This window comes from Diadema antillarum, unplaced genomic scaffold, assembly GCF_040938485.1.
Source record: "Diadema antillarum isolate AM-2024a unplaced genomic scaffold, OU_Dant_1.0 seq00000451_RagTag, whole genome shotgun sequence".
Classification (NCBI taxonomy): Eukaryota; Metazoa; Echinodermata; class Echinoidea; order Diadematoida; family Diadematidae; genus Diadema; species Diadema antillarum.
Genome location: NW_027271424.1, coordinates 700,407 through 717,427, shown reverse-complemented (window position 1 = coordinate 717,427; position 17,021 = coordinate 700,407). Strand labels below are relative to the sequence as shown.

The 17,021-nt window shown below is 38.9% G+C and overlaps 1 protein-coding gene across 3 annotated transcripts in view; it reads right to left on the bottom strand.

Annotated features, from left to right (window-relative positions):
* Positions 1-1,155: 1,155 nt before the first annotated feature.
* Positions 1,156-17,021, bottom strand: part of LOC139732820 (phosphatidylinositol phosphatase PTPRQ-like) — a 94,693-nt gene continuing 78,827 nt past the window's right edge. For all 3 annotated transcript variants that reach the window (XM_071643662.1, XM_071643661.1, XM_071643663.1), the window contains 11 exons: positions 16,603-16,705; positions 13,941-13,982; positions 11,359-11,469; positions 10,584-10,665; positions 8,963-9,053; positions 6,026-6,102; positions 5,151-5,285; positions 4,554-4,676; positions 3,102-3,253; positions 2,236-2,371; positions 1,156-1,645 (listed from right to left, as the gene is read on the bottom strand). In XM_071643662.1, the coding sequence (XP_071499763.1) occupies positions 1,553-1,645; positions 2,236-2,371; positions 3,102-3,253; positions 4,554-4,676; positions 5,151-5,285; positions 6,026-6,102; positions 8,963-9,053; positions 10,584-10,665; positions 11,359-11,469; positions 13,941-13,982; positions 16,603-16,705 (1,145 nt within the window). In that variant the 3' untranslated portion in view covers positions 1,156-1,552. The remainder of the gene's footprint in view (positions 1,646-2,235; positions 2,372-3,101; positions 3,254-4,553; positions 4,677-5,150; positions 5,286-6,025; positions 6,103-8,962; positions 9,054-10,583; positions 10,666-11,358; positions 11,470-13,940; positions 13,983-16,602; positions 16,706-17,021) is intronic.

Sequence of the window (17,021 nt, the reverse complement as noted above, 5' to 3'; positions counted from 1 at the left end):
GGTGGTATGAAAATGATACAGATAATGTTTGGGAAAGTGATGATCTATCGGCGTTTTGACCTGGAATGCAATTTAGAGGCCCACATATTTTATTCCAGCAGTAGTGTCCCCCATGTGTCTAATCTCAAAGCATTGTAAACTGATGTGTTTTGTACCAACTGTCAAATCACGAACCACCTGTAAACTGCGTCATTTTGCGCACGATATATCGGCAGTTGAGGTGATTCTGTTCGTTCACTGTTCCTACTGCTGATTTCAGTCATCAAAGACTTACACCACAATCAATAGGCCCTACAGTGAGCTTGTATTATAGTCACTAGACAAGCTCTAAATAAATCACAATCGAACAAAAAAAAAATGGTGGAACCATTTCACATTACACTAAGACACGAACTGTCAACATCCAAAAACTTCACTAGGAAACACTAAACATCGATAAACACCACAAAGTTACTGCATATACCAAAGCACAAGCACTACGACTTGAAATTGCTGAAATCAATATTGCACCAATCAATAAAAGATAAAGTAAAAGTTCAAAACAATACAGAATAGAGCACGTCCATTAAAACCCTGGTAGCCATTGATGTAAATTGCAATTCATAATGTTGGCTTTTACTCGGAGGGATATCGTTTCGTATAAAGACAGGACTGATCTAAAAAAAACTGGTCAGATTTACAATGGCAAAATATTTGGAATTCATTCCTTTCTTTTACAGCATGATATTATTCTGATAACACTCACATTACAATATTTTGTATAGCCACTCTAAAAATATATTTTCATAAATATTCTTTAATTGCCACTATGTACTCTGAATTTGTAAATTACATTTTGACTAAAAAGAAACTCGGTCTTTTGATGTTTTGTTGGACATTTGTCATTTGCACCAATCTGTAGTTTATGTTGGGAATATTACAACGATGTGATTGTCCATATGTGACATCGTGGATTTCATCATGAACAGTCATAAACTGAAAAACAAATATGCAAAAATGCAGCAAAATACCAGATTTTTTTTCCACTTGAGATTGTTCTAAGATCCATTCCTGATTGAGAAAAAAAAACTCACGCTATCATAGTCATCATCTATATTGAACGTTTTGTGTGTTTAAGGAAAAGCGATGCAAATCAAATGTTGCTCTTTCGACGCATATTTCCCCCTTTTGCATGACGGCATGAGGTCATTAGTAGAAAGGTTAAATCGGTGGAATAAAAAAAAGCCTAAATCGTGTATTTGTAACGAAGTTGATAAGTAAGCACGTGATTCCACGATTCCATCGACACAGTACAGCGAACGGATCCATCACACCGAATTTTAAACACAGGCAGAGACAATCAAAACTTCTTGTCGTGTGCCGTGAAGGAAGTATAAAACAAAATGTTTCGTCCATAATTCATCTCCAAAGTGACATCTCTGAAGTCTAGTTTACTTCTGTCCATTGGCTCATATACTCGGCCGGAGTCGGGGACGTGCTGTCGTGAAGTGCTGTGCTCCCGGGGATGTGCTTCCCCGTTAGGGGGCCTACCAGAGATTCGAACCGGTGACCTTCAGGGAAGGCTCCCACCCATGAGCGGCATCGGTGCTAGTCCTTTCTCCTCTAATACGTCGAGCAAGCAGCGATGGATGAACACGTATTGTTGCTATGCAACGGAAAGGGAGAAACAATATGAAAGTGACGCTGGTTTCAGTGGCGGATCCAGAGGGGGCGCAACCGGCGCACGCCCCCCTTTATTTTTCGTTAAAAACAAAAGAAATAAAAGGAAAAAAATGAAATGAAACCCGGAAGTGGCACCAGAAATATTAGTCACGCCCCCCCCCCCCCCCTTTTCAGAATTCCTGGATCCGCCCCTGGGTTTGATATAACGGTTGAAATGAAAGTAGCAAGCTTTGCACACGACATTGACATTTTCCTTTGTACAGACTGACTGACTGAAGTCACTGAGAGATTCTGTATCAAATTATCAGGCACGTTAGCATTGCATTACAAGTGCAGTTTGCTGTCGACTTGACCAAAAAAGAACTTTAAAGAGGAAGTAGAGTAGATTTCAATCATTTTATTTGCAACCGTCAGTGACGAGTTCACGAGACGACAGGAAACCGGAGCCCAACTTTACCTGCATAGTGAGAGGATGGCGCTATAGAGCGTAATGTATTGTGTTATTATTGATACACCAAATTATGACTAGTATACTGTACAGTTAGAATATTCCTTATGAGTTGTTCAACTTACTTCAGTCTGGACCATGAAGTTTCGATGCATCCTCATCTCGCAAACAATACCCATGATGTCCACGTAGTCGTACTGCTCGATGTGTTGGAGGAGGCGGTCGAGGACGATGAACGTACCGGTTCGACCGACGCCAGCGCTGTCAAAAGAATCGAAAGCAACGGGAAAGATCTTGCGATGAAAACACATCGGTAGACGATTAACTAGCAATGTGTTGAGACATATTATAGCACTGATGAAATTCTGTGAAATCTATTTATTTTATTTTCAAGTGTCGGGTTACTAATTGAAAGTCTTTTTATTGTCGATATTATTTTACCTCTTGAGGATCGAGTAATGGCATAGAGTGCATTGAAGTAATCTGTTCGACGCTCATTCTGTTCCATAAAAAGGGGAATCAAGTGCGCACGCACTAGAGGATGCTATGCCCGATAAGCAAGGGTAAGCTTTCTGGCCAGTAAACTTTGTCATGCAATCGTATATGTATGCGTGAGGTTTGTTTATTGTAGGAAACTTCCTGACAAGATACACTGAAATTAATAACAATAAAATTCATACACTCATGTTGTCTCAAAGGAATGAAATAAGAAGTGACATTGCACTGAATGAGCAAGGATCAGCTGAAAAGATTGTGACTGAAGTTTCGTGTTTATGAATGTATATGAAAAACATCTAGCCCTCATAAAAAAACAACTACATGATAGATAAATACATTGCACTGAACCATTCAGATGGGGCCCACGGACACCATCTTGTAAAACAACAGCAACAACAACAACAAAGCTCATAACAAAAGCAAAAAACTGCCCCCTCCCAATAAAAAAAAGTTCAGTTACCAACACTTTAATGCACACCAATCTATAACCAACCTGCAATGAACTGCAATGGGCGTGGTCGAGGGGGGCGTGACGGTGCTCCGAATCCTCCTGATGAAAGAGAGGAGGTCCTGACTGGAGTCTGGCACCCCGTGGTCCGGCCACGACAGGAAGTTCCAGTGACGCACGTGTCTCCTCTGGTCTCGCTACAGTACGTAACAACATTAAGCACGAAACCCACCGTCATGATCAATCTTTAACCTCACGTTTTCACTTATATCTTTTTTGTTCTTTAAATTAATTGCAGGTTAGAGGTCTTTGGAGAGGCTAATCGGAGCCAAGATCTACCTTGAATTTGGGTAAATTTTGTTACACCATGGCCGTTGTAAGTAATACAAGGACATATTGGCTTTTCTTTAGTGAATTCTCACAAGAGCTGAGCACAAATCTCAAATTGTCTAAACGTATAGAGCCCCGTTAGTAGAATCATGAAAAGAGCATTCAAATCTTTCAGTTGGTTTTACATTAATTGATCAGTGAACATAAAGCTGTGTAGACGCAGAATGCATTGTACGCGTCATTTGCGCTGTATCTGAGAAACAAAGTACACATACATTGTGATCTTTTCACATAATCCTTCAAGCGTTGACAGTATGTGCGTCAATAACTTAAGTACATTTGTACAATCAAAGGTTTTCATCTATTCATATCTCATCTGCACGCTCTGCAAATATACCTCTCACTACACTGATACAGATAACGGTAAATCTTATCCTATGAACTCCACAAGTCCATAAAACATATTGACATCAAAGCAAAATAACAAGTAAAAACTCAGAAGTAAATGAACTGAGAGCAACTGAAATTTTTTTTTAGTTCATCGAGACTTTAGAGAAAAAAAAATCACGACCTAAAGTTACATTACACTCATTATACTAAATCATGTTATCAGTTTCACCGATGGTCTTTCTCAAATGATAAGTCCAAATATTCATTAAGGTATACTGGACCTGTATTGTGGAATGATTTGAACGTGAACCATGTTTTTAATGCACAATTTAGTAATATTAAAGAAAACAGTTTAAAAGATTCTTCTGAGTTTATATTGAAATTCCATGTGAAAGTATCGGTCTTAGATTTTGGGTGATATCCTTATGTATTTTGACCATGCCAATTTGTTTGTTTCTTTGTTTCTGTATTGTTTGTTTTCTCAGTTCAAATCTGTTTCTATACATTATTAGGTATGCACAGTCTTACAATCCATCTAAAGGCTTTCTCATGTGCATTCCATTTACAGTTGTGTACTTTGTGCTGATTTGTATAGCATATGAATGTAACAATACCTTGTGTTAACGTTGTTTTGATTTGTATGTAATGTGTTTTTTATCCTTGTGGAATGATGGAAATAAATGAAATGAAATGAAATGAAATGAAATGAAATGAAACAGTATGCCACGGGTCTGTATGCAAAGCGCAGAAGTTGCAAGTGGAAACAGTCAAACTCACAATCTGAAGAATGAATTCTTTGATGTTCCAGTTCGTTTCCTCGAATGTCTGCGTCATGGTCACTTGGATGTCGCCATATAAGACTGGTTTGTGGTCATCTGGCCAGTACTGGTCACATTTGACCTGAAGCGGAAGAGAATAAAACACATTGGTATCTTCTCGACAGGAGCGACACAGTGGTCATCGCCTTAATTTTACGGGTGTATATATTTCCATTCTCTACGCTGCGATGATTGCGATTACCTTCTTCCCTCCGACTTTGTGCATTTTTATGCTAATGCGTTTCGGAAAGATTTAGTTATTGCATGGACCACCACTGCGTAGCGTATAAATACGCTTTTCTCTGTATACGGCAAGGGATTTGATAACCCAATGGCAGTAGGGCATTGCCTTATCAAAGCATGCTCATAATTGATTTGCATTTAAAATTCTACTAATTCGTAAAGAAAAGATGGGGAAGAAACTTTCTCATTGCAATAAGGCAAAGGCAGATGACCCCCCCCCCAAAAAAAAAAAAAAAATGCAGAAGTCTAACATAATATAAAGGTGGTGATCGAATTGAATACTAGTAATACTGAATTGCTTTGCATGACTTACTTTTCCCTTCTCCACCAGTTGCGTTACCATGACGACAGTACTGACGTTCTGCTCCCAAATCATCCTCCACGTGTCGTCTGCGGTTCCAGGGAGCGGGCCCTGGAATGCGATGTATTCCCGCGGTGAAGTAAATCCCTATTTCGATATGACAGGTAGAAAAGGTTACAGTCACTACAAAAAACGGTTGAAAGGATGTGGCATGCTCTGTCAAGCCCTTGTAGCATGCGTCACCTGCATATTACAATGTAGGTATATGGACTTTTGCAGTCAGTTGTAAGTGACTTGCTGAAAGTGTTCAAGTCAATCCACCATTTAGGACAGAAATTTTTATACGTCCAGTGAATTCCAAATGCAGTGAATGATAATATCTGCAGAACTATGTGCTTTATGTGACATATCGTTTCTTTTTTTCTAATTCTCCGTTCACCTTGAGGTCCGGAATTCTGAAGAATGTATCGGTGGTTGCAAGAAACGAAATCAACTTGTTGACAGTTTTCCTTACATCTTGTATCTCCTGGTACTCGAGTGTGTATGTGTGTGTTTTGGGTTTCTACTTCTTGTGTTCGTCAGAATCATTCCACATTTCTGGAGAAATATGTTACATACATGTATAGTCACAATGAAACAGAAGAGCAGAGCAAGGTGTAGAGTACCAGAGTGTAATGTTTCAGCAATTCATCGCCATAGAAACCGGCCCGAATATCTGTGAACACTATTGTTGCTAACCATGCTCGCACCTGGTTCCAACCCAATACTAGCTATAACAAAGGACTGTGACATCACCACTTCGGTAGTCTATATTCAGATACTAATGTTAAAGGCGCAACCATGATTATATTCACTTTGTGTGTAAAGTCAAGTTTGTTGTTTCTTACCGGGATGTAGTTGGCGTTGATGTAGTCCGATCCGTCCTCGTCGTCGACGGAGCTCAACTTCACTCTCGTCCGATCATCTGATGTCGAAATAAAGACAACAAATCGTTCAAATCGATCCATCTCCAGAGGTTAGTTATCGAATACTAGTAGTGCATGGTATGCTATGTCAGTCAATCAATAGACTTAATCATAGTGCTTAAAGGTAATCGACGATGACATTATCTTTTATGTCATGAAAGACTGCAACCTCTGTTGTGAAGGTGTGTTCTCGAAATCCATTTCATTCTCACGTTATCACTGAAAACAGAATGAGTTTTGTAATATCAAACAATGGCCTAAAGAAAGCATTTATGTTTTGGTTTTGTTTTTTTGTTGTTGTTGAGCTATGACCGTTCTAATGTCACCTAATATCTTGATTCAAAGTAACAGAAATGTGTCAAATAGTACGTGAGGTCGGAGAATACTTATTTGCTGGTCTGTATAGAATCATTTTAGTATTCTTTTTAAAAGAATTACACAAATCGAGACTATCAAGTCAAATAAGAAATTTATGAGGACACAAATGATTGAACGTGTGACATGGCACTAACTCCTTTGTGTCAAGCGACAGTGAGCAAGCAAAGAGGACAATGAAAACAAGAGACCCGCGGGTCACGCGCTCACCTGAGTATCGCAATTTCACCTTCCATGCATTCTTGCACACTCTTACCTGAGAACATTGGAAACTTTAGGTCTGCATATGGATCCCTCCCCCCCCCCCCAACTCGGGGGGGGGGGGGGGGGCAGGCAGTCCTGGATCTGAATCTGCAATTAACAAACTTGGAACTAAAGTCATCAATGTACAAACTCATGGTATTAACTTTGCTTTATCATTTCTGGTTCTAGAGCAGAAGATTTTACATATTCCTTAATGTGGGGGGGGGGGGGGGGTGGGCCCCCTAGTTCCCCCCCCCCCCCCCCAAGAGGGACATGGTGCCCATTTGAAGGAATTGAGATTCTATCCCCCTAGGGATGCTACCTGCTAAGTTTGGTCAAAATTCATCTTGAGGTTTTCAAGAAGAAGATGAACATGTACAATTCAGGCTCCATTACAACTGTATTGTAGGACTTCTCCCCAGCCCTCTCCTGGGTCCTAAGGGGGGGGGGGGGGCACTCCTGATTCCGCCAACCCCATGAACAAACTTGAAACTACAGTCATCAATGTACTAACTCATAGTATCATCTAAGCCCTATCACTTCTGGTTCTAGAGAAGATTTTTAAAGGTTCCTTAATTTTAGGGGGTTTGGCCCCCTAGGGACCCCCCAGGTGGGCAATGGAGCCCATTTGAACAAATTGAGATCCTATCCCCCTAGGGATGCTACCTACCAAGTTTGGTGAAAATCAGACATGGGGATCTCAAAGTGAAGATGAAAATGTACAATTTAGGCCACATTAGGACCCCTCCCCACCCCCTCCCCTGGGTCCCAAGGGGGGCACCCCTGATTCCCCCATGAACAAACTTGAAACTACAGTCATCAATGTACTTACTCAGAGTATCATCTAAGCCCTATCACTTCTGGTTCTAGAGAAGATTTTTAAAGGTTCCTTAAGTTTAGGGGGTTTGGCCCCCTAGGGACCCCCCAGGTGGGCAATGGTGCCCATTTGAACAAATTGAGATCCTATCCCCCTAGGGATGCTACCTACCAAGTTTGGTGAAAATCAGACATGGCGATCTCAAAGTGAAGATGAAAATGTACAATTTAGGCCCCATTAGGACCCCTCCCCACCCCCTCCCCTGGGTCCCAAGGGGGGCACCCCTGATTCCCCCATGAACAAACTTGAAACTACAGTCATCAATGTACTTACTCAACGTATCAATTAAGCCCTATCACTTCTGGTTCTAGAGAAGAAGATTTTTAAAGATTCCTTGATTTTAGGGTGTTTGGGCCCCCCTGGGGCCCCCCAGGTGGGCCATGGTGCCCATTTGAACAAATTGAGATCCTATCCCCCTAGGGATGCTACCTGCCAAGTTTGGTGAAAATCGGTCATGGGGTTCTCAAGAAGAAGATGAAAATGTAAAAAGTTTACGCACGACGAACGACGGACGACGGACGACGCACGACGGACGACGCACGACGCACGACGCACGACGGACGCCGGACGAAGAGCGATCGCAATAGCTCACTTGAGCCTTCGGCTCAGGTGAGCTAAAAAAACGAGCTAACGTTAGCTTGTTACGAAAACTTTTAATGACTCATCACGTCCTTATGCCATGATATTCTTTTACGGTACATTTACGTGTTAAAAAGTATCTCCAGTCTTCAATCCTTAAAGGTAGGGAATCCCATTTGCATGCCTTAAATGAAGAGTTGTATAAATACAGTGGTATGTTGAAGAGAATATCATTTTAGAAACTCCCATAAAGTATTGAAAGTGGAAGGTAACATTTAGTACATTTTTTTGACGGTTAGATTTTGAATTGAATTGTTTTCGGGGCTCACCGTAAATTCCAGTACATTACTAGGCTACCTTTGCAGACCCATGTACTGCATGTGTGTCCATCATGTATATTTTGTGAAGAAAGTTCATCAACACTTACAAACATTTCTATATATACATTCTTACCACACACTCTATATGTTATTACATCAGCTCTTGTACTTTTAGATTTGTGTTTATAGATCACAAATACAGAAGAATGCAACAAAAAGGCTTAAGTGTGGCTGACACACAGAACTACTGAGTAGTTGAGTTTTGTGCATTATTCAAATTTTAGATAACTGTTGACTTCCAAATTTCTAAGCAGTGGCCTAAGCAAGTCCCCTGAGGTTCATATTTAATGTTTTGCTGCATTTTGGGAGGTCTGTAAAAGGTATCCCCTACCTTTAAAAACATACATGTACTTGTCATGTCCTGCATCTGTCATTGTTAGTGATCTGTAATATTGTTCTACTCACAGGGAAGGATGTTCGTGTAACGATTTTTGCCCACATTTGCTGCAGAGACGGCGGTACTGGTTGTCAGTTTCTTGCCAACTTTACGAATTGCCTGAAATCAAGAAAAGTTTAAGCAAAAGGAGCTGAGTGAATATACGAATGCAAATAAAAATCTGCAATTGAGAGAAACACAAAGAGTACCATTCGAGTAGTAATAATGGTAATGAAAAGAAGCAATCAGCCCCACAAGTTTCCTTATATAGTAACAATACAAAGTACAATATTGTGATCGATATAGCAGCGCTCGACATTAGCGATGGCCCGGTGGTCCGGGGCCACTAAAAATTGATGTCGGGCCGCAAAATTTCCAAAGGTTATATTTTGGTGGCCCGACCGGGCAACTAAGATTCTAAACGGACTGTTTTGTTTCTTTTTACGTCAGGCCACCAAACTTTCAAATGTAAAGATTATATAGTGGTCCGAGCGGACCATCACAAAAAAAAAAAAAAAAAAAGTTAGTGTCGAGCCCTGGCTATAGCATACTTATTAAAGATTCATTTCCGGCGTTACACAATGATAGTGTTGAATTTGGACATTTCTCTTAATCCGAGCAAGCCCTTGATATTATATAAAATCATGCAGTTTATGACACGGTGAAGTTTAAACTGCAAATTGTAATATCAGATGAGCTCCGTTCGGTTGGGAGGGGGGGGGGGATCATGGAGAGAGATGGAATCAATAATTTCATATTGCCCTCCTGAGGGCCACGTTGTCATACATCGTCCTCGTGACCGGTAAATATATTGTATATTATTACATATACGAGGTAGTTTTGCGCGGCAATTGCAGTTGTTATTTTGCAGGGTTAAAGGTCATCAGTTAATATTCGTTTCCCCATGTCGCTGCGTGTCGGTTACACACACCGTACCGTACACAAAACAATGTGTGCAAACAGTGCAATCTTCCGGTTTTCGCCATTCACTTTACACAGGGAGGTGGGAAGAGAAAGAGTGGAATCTCTCTCCCCACCTCCCTGCTTTAAATGTAAACAATCCCATCGACCACGAAAAGAAAACATTCCAGGACGTCATTGGGTGTCGGTTACACGCACCGCAGAAGAACGCTGATAAATCAACTCACACAAGGTCGACCACTTACTGCAGCACTACACGTCAAACAATGACTAATCCATTTGTGCTCAATAATTGCACAGTGACCATCAGCTTTACAACTCTCCAAATTTAAACAGAAGTAAAAATAAAGTGTAAAAGCGTTCAGATGTTTGAAGTTCGCCTGTTACAACTACATATGTATCTTTGAAGTTGGAGTTGAATGATATACATTGATGAACAATTTTTCAATTATTCGACATGTTAATGATCTACAGGTAGTCAAAATGTGGCTTGATCTATATCATAGTGTATAGCCGTATTCACATATTTTCTTAATTTACCTAGGGGATAGGTAATAATTATGATATTGACTGGCCTTGAGGGAGATACCAGATAAATATTGCCCGCACTGAAAGAATATTGCCCTCGTCTTCGACTCGGGCAATATTCTTTCAGTTTGGGCAATATTTTCTGGTATCTCCCTCGAGGCCAGTCAGTATTATATAAATGTCCTTGCTGTCATCACTTACCTCATACTCCTGCGAGTAGCCGTAGTTACTGTCTGCATTCATTGAGTACCAGTCTCGTGTGAATTCGGACAGACGAACCGGCCTATAAAAGAAAAAGAGAAGTGATAATGTCGCTGATTGCTTCCTGGTACCAAGCACCAAATGATGTCATTTCTTGAATAATGGTCAATAGACGTATGAACAACAAAACAAAAGAAGAACAAAGTAAGAAAAATACACAAAACATTTCAATTATGCACATAAAGAATGGAGAGCTATGGTTGGATCAATAAATTTGCCAATACAGTGACAGAGGTGGAACGAAAGTATTCACTGTACAGACGCATTACACAATTATGTATAAAACAACAAACAATTTATCAAGAAATTGTGAGACGACTACAGTTTTGTAACAAAATAATGACCATATTTTCCACTTGTTACTGACATATTGCTATACTGGGGAAATATTCCCCCTACTTTCTGAAAGATGTAAGCGCTCTTTCATTACGCTAGCAAAGTGATTATTTATGTTGAATTCTCCTTATATCGATGTCCTCATAATTCTACTGTGGCATCACGAAATGTTGGGTAGTCTTCTTTTTACATCGATGACGACACATGGATTTAACAAAAACTTTAAAAATTGGTATAACTTTAGAATGGATTGCCAGGTTTTCATCAAACTTTACTGAAGTGATCTACTAATATTGCTGTATTCACTCAATTCACATATTTTGGGATAACTTCCCCCTTTAACATCCAGCGCTGACCAACGAGTGTGTCCGGCTCGTACCTCGAGTATTTCTGTTTGCTGACCACTGTGGACTGATGATGATTATTGGCTACTCTCGTCAGCTCGACATCTTTCAAGTTGGCTGCGTGATAACGCCCTCTGCCGTCGAGTCTGCACCAGAGAAAACGGAACGTGGTTAGTCTAGTATGACTAACATCGTAACAATAGGATAAAAAAGTAAACAGATTTTTTTTTCCTTTTACCCCACATAAAAAAAGGGGAAAAAAGTGGAAGCTGCAGTTTAGGGGGCGCACGAATTTTATCACAAAATATTTCTTGTTTGGAGCATATTTCGAATATCTATTGCGAAGCCTTTTAAATCCCTTTTATAGTAATTACTTTGTCGATTTCCCACTGTCTTTAGGGAAGGGAGTACGATATAATATTGAATCTAGGTGTTCCCAGATAGTGCAATACCCTTTCTCCTATCTCTTTTCTCTTGGTACACCTACTGAAGCTGAACCTTTCATTAACTCAAAGCTACGTCATTTTGATGTGTATACTTATGCCTCCATTGCTTGAAGCTGTTTTATCTCTTGTCTACACCATGATGGTCTAGGAAAAGGATTTCCTTTTCAACTTATCAACACTTAACCTTGTCGAAATATTTGAAGGGTCTCTTTCAGTGATCCTTATATCTTAACGTGATTTTAAATTAAATGCTTAATTATTTTAGTTCTTAGAGTTCTGCGGTAAGCAGTAATGGTAATATATTTGTTGCTGCCGTGCCCATTTTCTTTTCATTTCTCTACTATCCTTTATCAACATTGTCGACATCATTAACACCAGGAACATCATAGCCAACATCATTCATTACCAGCCTCATCACAAACAACAAAATAAACAATTTAAACACTACATTATCTGAAGCACTGCTTTATTTTTGACAACAAATTCTACCCCACAATCCTTTGATAATATCCACTGCCCTCAACACTTTGGAAGTATTATAAGGGTTCTCGTATCCCCCCCCCCCCCCACACACACACATACACATACACATACACATACATACACACATAAATCCCATCTGATTGTGACAATCGCATTAAACTAGGAATTGCCTGTTTCAATCGAACCATGCATCCCCAGTTTTGAAAGAGAAGAAATTAAATCTCCCATGTATTGCACCTTGTATAATTATCTCCTTTTTAAAATAATGATCTAATATGATATTAGATACAAAATATTATTAATTTAGCTTGAATGCTACGAAATTTGAAACTTCGATCTTTTGTAATCATTAATTGATTTCATGACGCACTGATCCTATCCTCGTTCCGTGGTAATACCAGGATTCTTTGGAAATATGAGGTACGGAAGCGTACTATTACAGTCTTCCCCTCCTCCCCCTTAACTTTATGACAACTATTCCATGATTTTCGACTGCCTTGTCTATTTCATCGGAGTCTGCATACAATATTGATTGTTAATTTTTCCTGTTATCTACAATCAAGGAGTTCAAGGTGTCTCGAAGCATACATGAAGACCCACATTTACACGTAGAAAATAATCAAGAAAATAACTAGCCCCTTAAAACAAACGATTAAAACAAACAAGCAAAAATGTTTATATATACATCTCATTATGAAAGGGTAATAAAGGTCACGTGTATGCAAGTAAATATTGAGTATGGATATACAAAATAATCTCAATAATCCTACGTACAAAACGACATTAAAGCTTTTTCTGTTTTGGGCATGTCATTTGATTTTTTTTCCTATGATAAGCGAAGAAGGATACACGGGATATTTAGATAGGCCTTACTTTGCAATCGATGGCTACCACCACAAAAACAGCAGATTCACTTTTACTCTAACAATAAAGCAAAACGAGACAATCTTTTACCACAATCACATACGGATCACTGCAATATGACAATCGACCAATACACATTTGCAAAGCACAACAAACATGAATGCATTATGGAACAGAACTATTATTTTGGTTCTGGCTATGATAGCGGGAAACATGACACTAAAATGGTTCTGCAAGGCACCACAAATAGGAAATAAGCTGGTCCAGGAGGAATTGTCTATTAGTAGCAAGGAAGCAAAGGAAGTGTGCACTTTAAAAGCAAAGCCCAGGAAAGGTTGAATAGGGGACATAGTGTTTACACAGATCATGTTATTGAGAATGTCAATATAAAATGATAAACGAAGACATCTACAAAATCAGGCACAAAAATCATAGTAACAAAGACTTCTAGGGTACTAGATATGTGCGGACTGATGCAGACAAATTTCAGCAGGGGTCAGAGTCTAAGTTCAAGTTGCTCTAGAATTGGCAAGACCGATGCAAGACTTTAAAGTGGTCTATATGTATTCTAAAACACTTCATAGAATGGGACCTTAATACACCGACTTTGGTCACTTCGTTAGATCTGAACACCAAACTCAGATCTATACATTCAATCTTGAACCTTTTTTTTTTAAAAATGCAAAAGAAAGAAATGTTTCCACCTGACAAACGGCACTACAAAACGAAAAACAATTGGCACGACACACGTCAAGTCTGATACTATAATTATGAACTAGCTCTCAAAAACATGCTACCTTTCCTTTTTTTTTACAGTCCATTACCTGTGTTTGCACTGTAGCACCACTCGTAGACATTTATGTAGTCTGTGTGGAGCAATCCAAAATAATGTAAAACTTAAAATAACTCGGATGAGTTTTGTGAAATAGCAAGCCATGGCAACTTTACAAAACATTCATGAACCATCTGATGAGATAACATGCACTATGTCACTGAGTCTGAAATTGAACACATACGGGGAAAATGAATTGTTTTATGTTTTGAATGTCATATAACTCAAAATACGCAAAGATGAATATATTCAACAAGGAATTTGTTCCATGGAAACTTATGGGGAAACTTATGCGGAAAAGATTCCGGACAATTCAAAGTGTTGCTATTGGCTGAAAGTTTTCTTAAAACAAAAGCGCTGGTGTGAGGATTAATGATGACAAGACGAAGACAAAATGACTGAAAGAAATGTGTACAAACGAAGAGTGAGTTAGTGACGAGTGTTATGACCTTCCGTCTGCGAGCATGGAAAACGGTGACATATAAATAAGTAAAACCCAATATAAAATCGCAATTGAACAAAACAAAAAGTTGCTGTACATGAAAAAAAAAACTTTGTTAAATTTGTCAAGAAAATTAAACGTGTCAAAGTAGAATCGGTGACAGACGTTATGGTTGAATAACGAAAAGAAATATAAAAGAATATGAATTTCAGTGGGTTAGAATCCTGGGCGCAATTCGACATCGCGATCTGTACATGGAATGTTAAAGGTCAGTTACATTACTGTTACGTAGTATATAGTGGCTAGTAAACATATAATAGTTTTTATACTCCAGTGCTTAAGTCCCCTATCATTGCAGCACACCAATGACATTCATTACGAGGATTTCTGATTTGGCTTTGAAGATGACTTACGGTTATATTTTTATCACATATTTTCGTAATTTTAATACACAGCCAAAATAATGTTAAGAGAGGCAAAGTAAACACATGGTTTCGTTTGTTCAACTTGGTTTATTAACACAATCATCCAGTCAAGTGAACAAATAGAAACTCCTTTGTTGTTTTTTTTCTTTCCAACTGCAAATACGCATCCCATTACTCATCGAGAACATTCTTTATAGCTTCCCTTTTGTATAAAAATAGAAACACCTCATCCTTTCCTCAACTGCGAGAAAGACAATCATTTCAGTACTGCAAATATTATCGTTTGATCACATGTCACTATGAAATTCTATTTTGCTAGTCTGTAACAGCTAACTACTACTAACTACTTTGCTAATCCCTCATGCTACAACAAGAAGAAAGGCGTCTTGAACATAAGACTAGTCAACATAAGGTCAATTCTTTTACTTTACTTTTCTTTCTTTCTTTTTTATTTTCGCGTATTCGGCCGACGTAAATTCTGCAAAGTTTACAACTCAATGTTCAGGGAAAGTCAAAACGACAAAAAGAGAAGAAAGCCGAAAATACACCGATTTTGATCGAAAAAATATTCAAACAAAGACAGAAATAATTGCGGTTGAAGTTTGCACCCCCAATTTCAAAAGCACCGCGGGCACAGTGGAAACAAAATCAATATTGACTGCTTTACTAATTTATTCAAATTTCATGCATAAACTTCGATTAAAAAACAAACAAAAAAGAGCTTGATGTTTGTATGAAGACTTGATCTACGTGGTATATACTAATAGGTGTAATTTGAATGGCAAGAATTGACAAGGAAGAAGAACAAATGAGTTGAATAGTTTGTTACTATGTCCTCTGGAAGAACACAAAAATCGTTCTATAAAATCAAACATTAGTGCACTATAGCTTGTTCCCTTGTTACAGTGAGAGGAAGATGCCGTAATGACGATAAATAAATGGATGATAAATGGATGGATGAATGAACGAAATATTTAACAAAACTATATAAACTGAATAATTAATCAATATATACATGAATTATTTTTAAAGATAATTCTTAAATATATGTATTGCATTTTGTGTACAACAGCTGAATTAAAGGTGCATGATTTTGTGTCAAGTGCTTTACATATACCAAAATGTGATGTGCGAGTGAAGTTTGATTAAGTTTTGAAGGCTTGCGCATGGAAGCTACAATCTTAACAGACACCCGCCCTATTTGGCACACACTACTGTGGTTCTACCAAAAACTGCTTGGCTGTTGCACGGCATTTTCTGAAAGATTTGCATTTTTAAATCTAATCCATGCAAAATTTTCCCTCATCAAAACTAGCTTGTTCGCAATGCAAATACCAGTATGAATATCTCTTGTGGAGTGCATCTGTCTGAACATGATTCCAAAGGCATGATTAAAATATCACAGTGGAGTGTATTCTTCAATGCAACCATGCATTATTGTGCTTTGCAAGTGAGGGTTGCAAGCTCTCCTGCCGCTATGGACATCGTATCGACAGGTATTGGAGTTACGCCACGTTCTGCGCAATTATTGTCAAATTACTGCGCAAGCACCAAATATTATTATATTGGTGAATTTGTCCAGGCGACTTCGGTTTGTACCGTTCCCTGTTTGACTTTGATTGATAAAACCTTTGACCCCTCGTTCACTAGTCTTCGCCACAGACGCTCTATAGTGTTGCTGCGTGAGAAATCAGGGGCTACGGTACCTTCCGATACGTCGGCCAGTCAGTTTGTTAGACCCACTATAGACTACACGGGGATGCAATAAGACGTTGTCATCTTCTGACCTGAACTTGCGGACGATGACGATGATGGAGAGGATGATGACCACGACGAGGAGGGAGAAGAGTGCTGTGCTGATTCCGATGATGACGGTATGGGGGCTCGTGGCTGCTCGAGCAAAATAGCTTAGAGTTAACTCACTGTTTTCCAATGCACATTAAACAAATACAATCAAATACAGATCAAATTATTATATCCTCACTTCAGTGGTAGTCACTGGATCAGAGTATGATTAGTGGAGATAAACAAATTAAACAAACCAAGATATCATTAGTTTATCGGAAAATATGTGCCTTCAGAACTTTCCTTCAGAGTTTTGCATAGTGTTTTATCATACGTATCGTAGTAATCAACTTTTCATATATCTGTGAAATATTGCAACGGATATAAATAAATTCCCTAAGCCACTGGCTTTCACGACCTA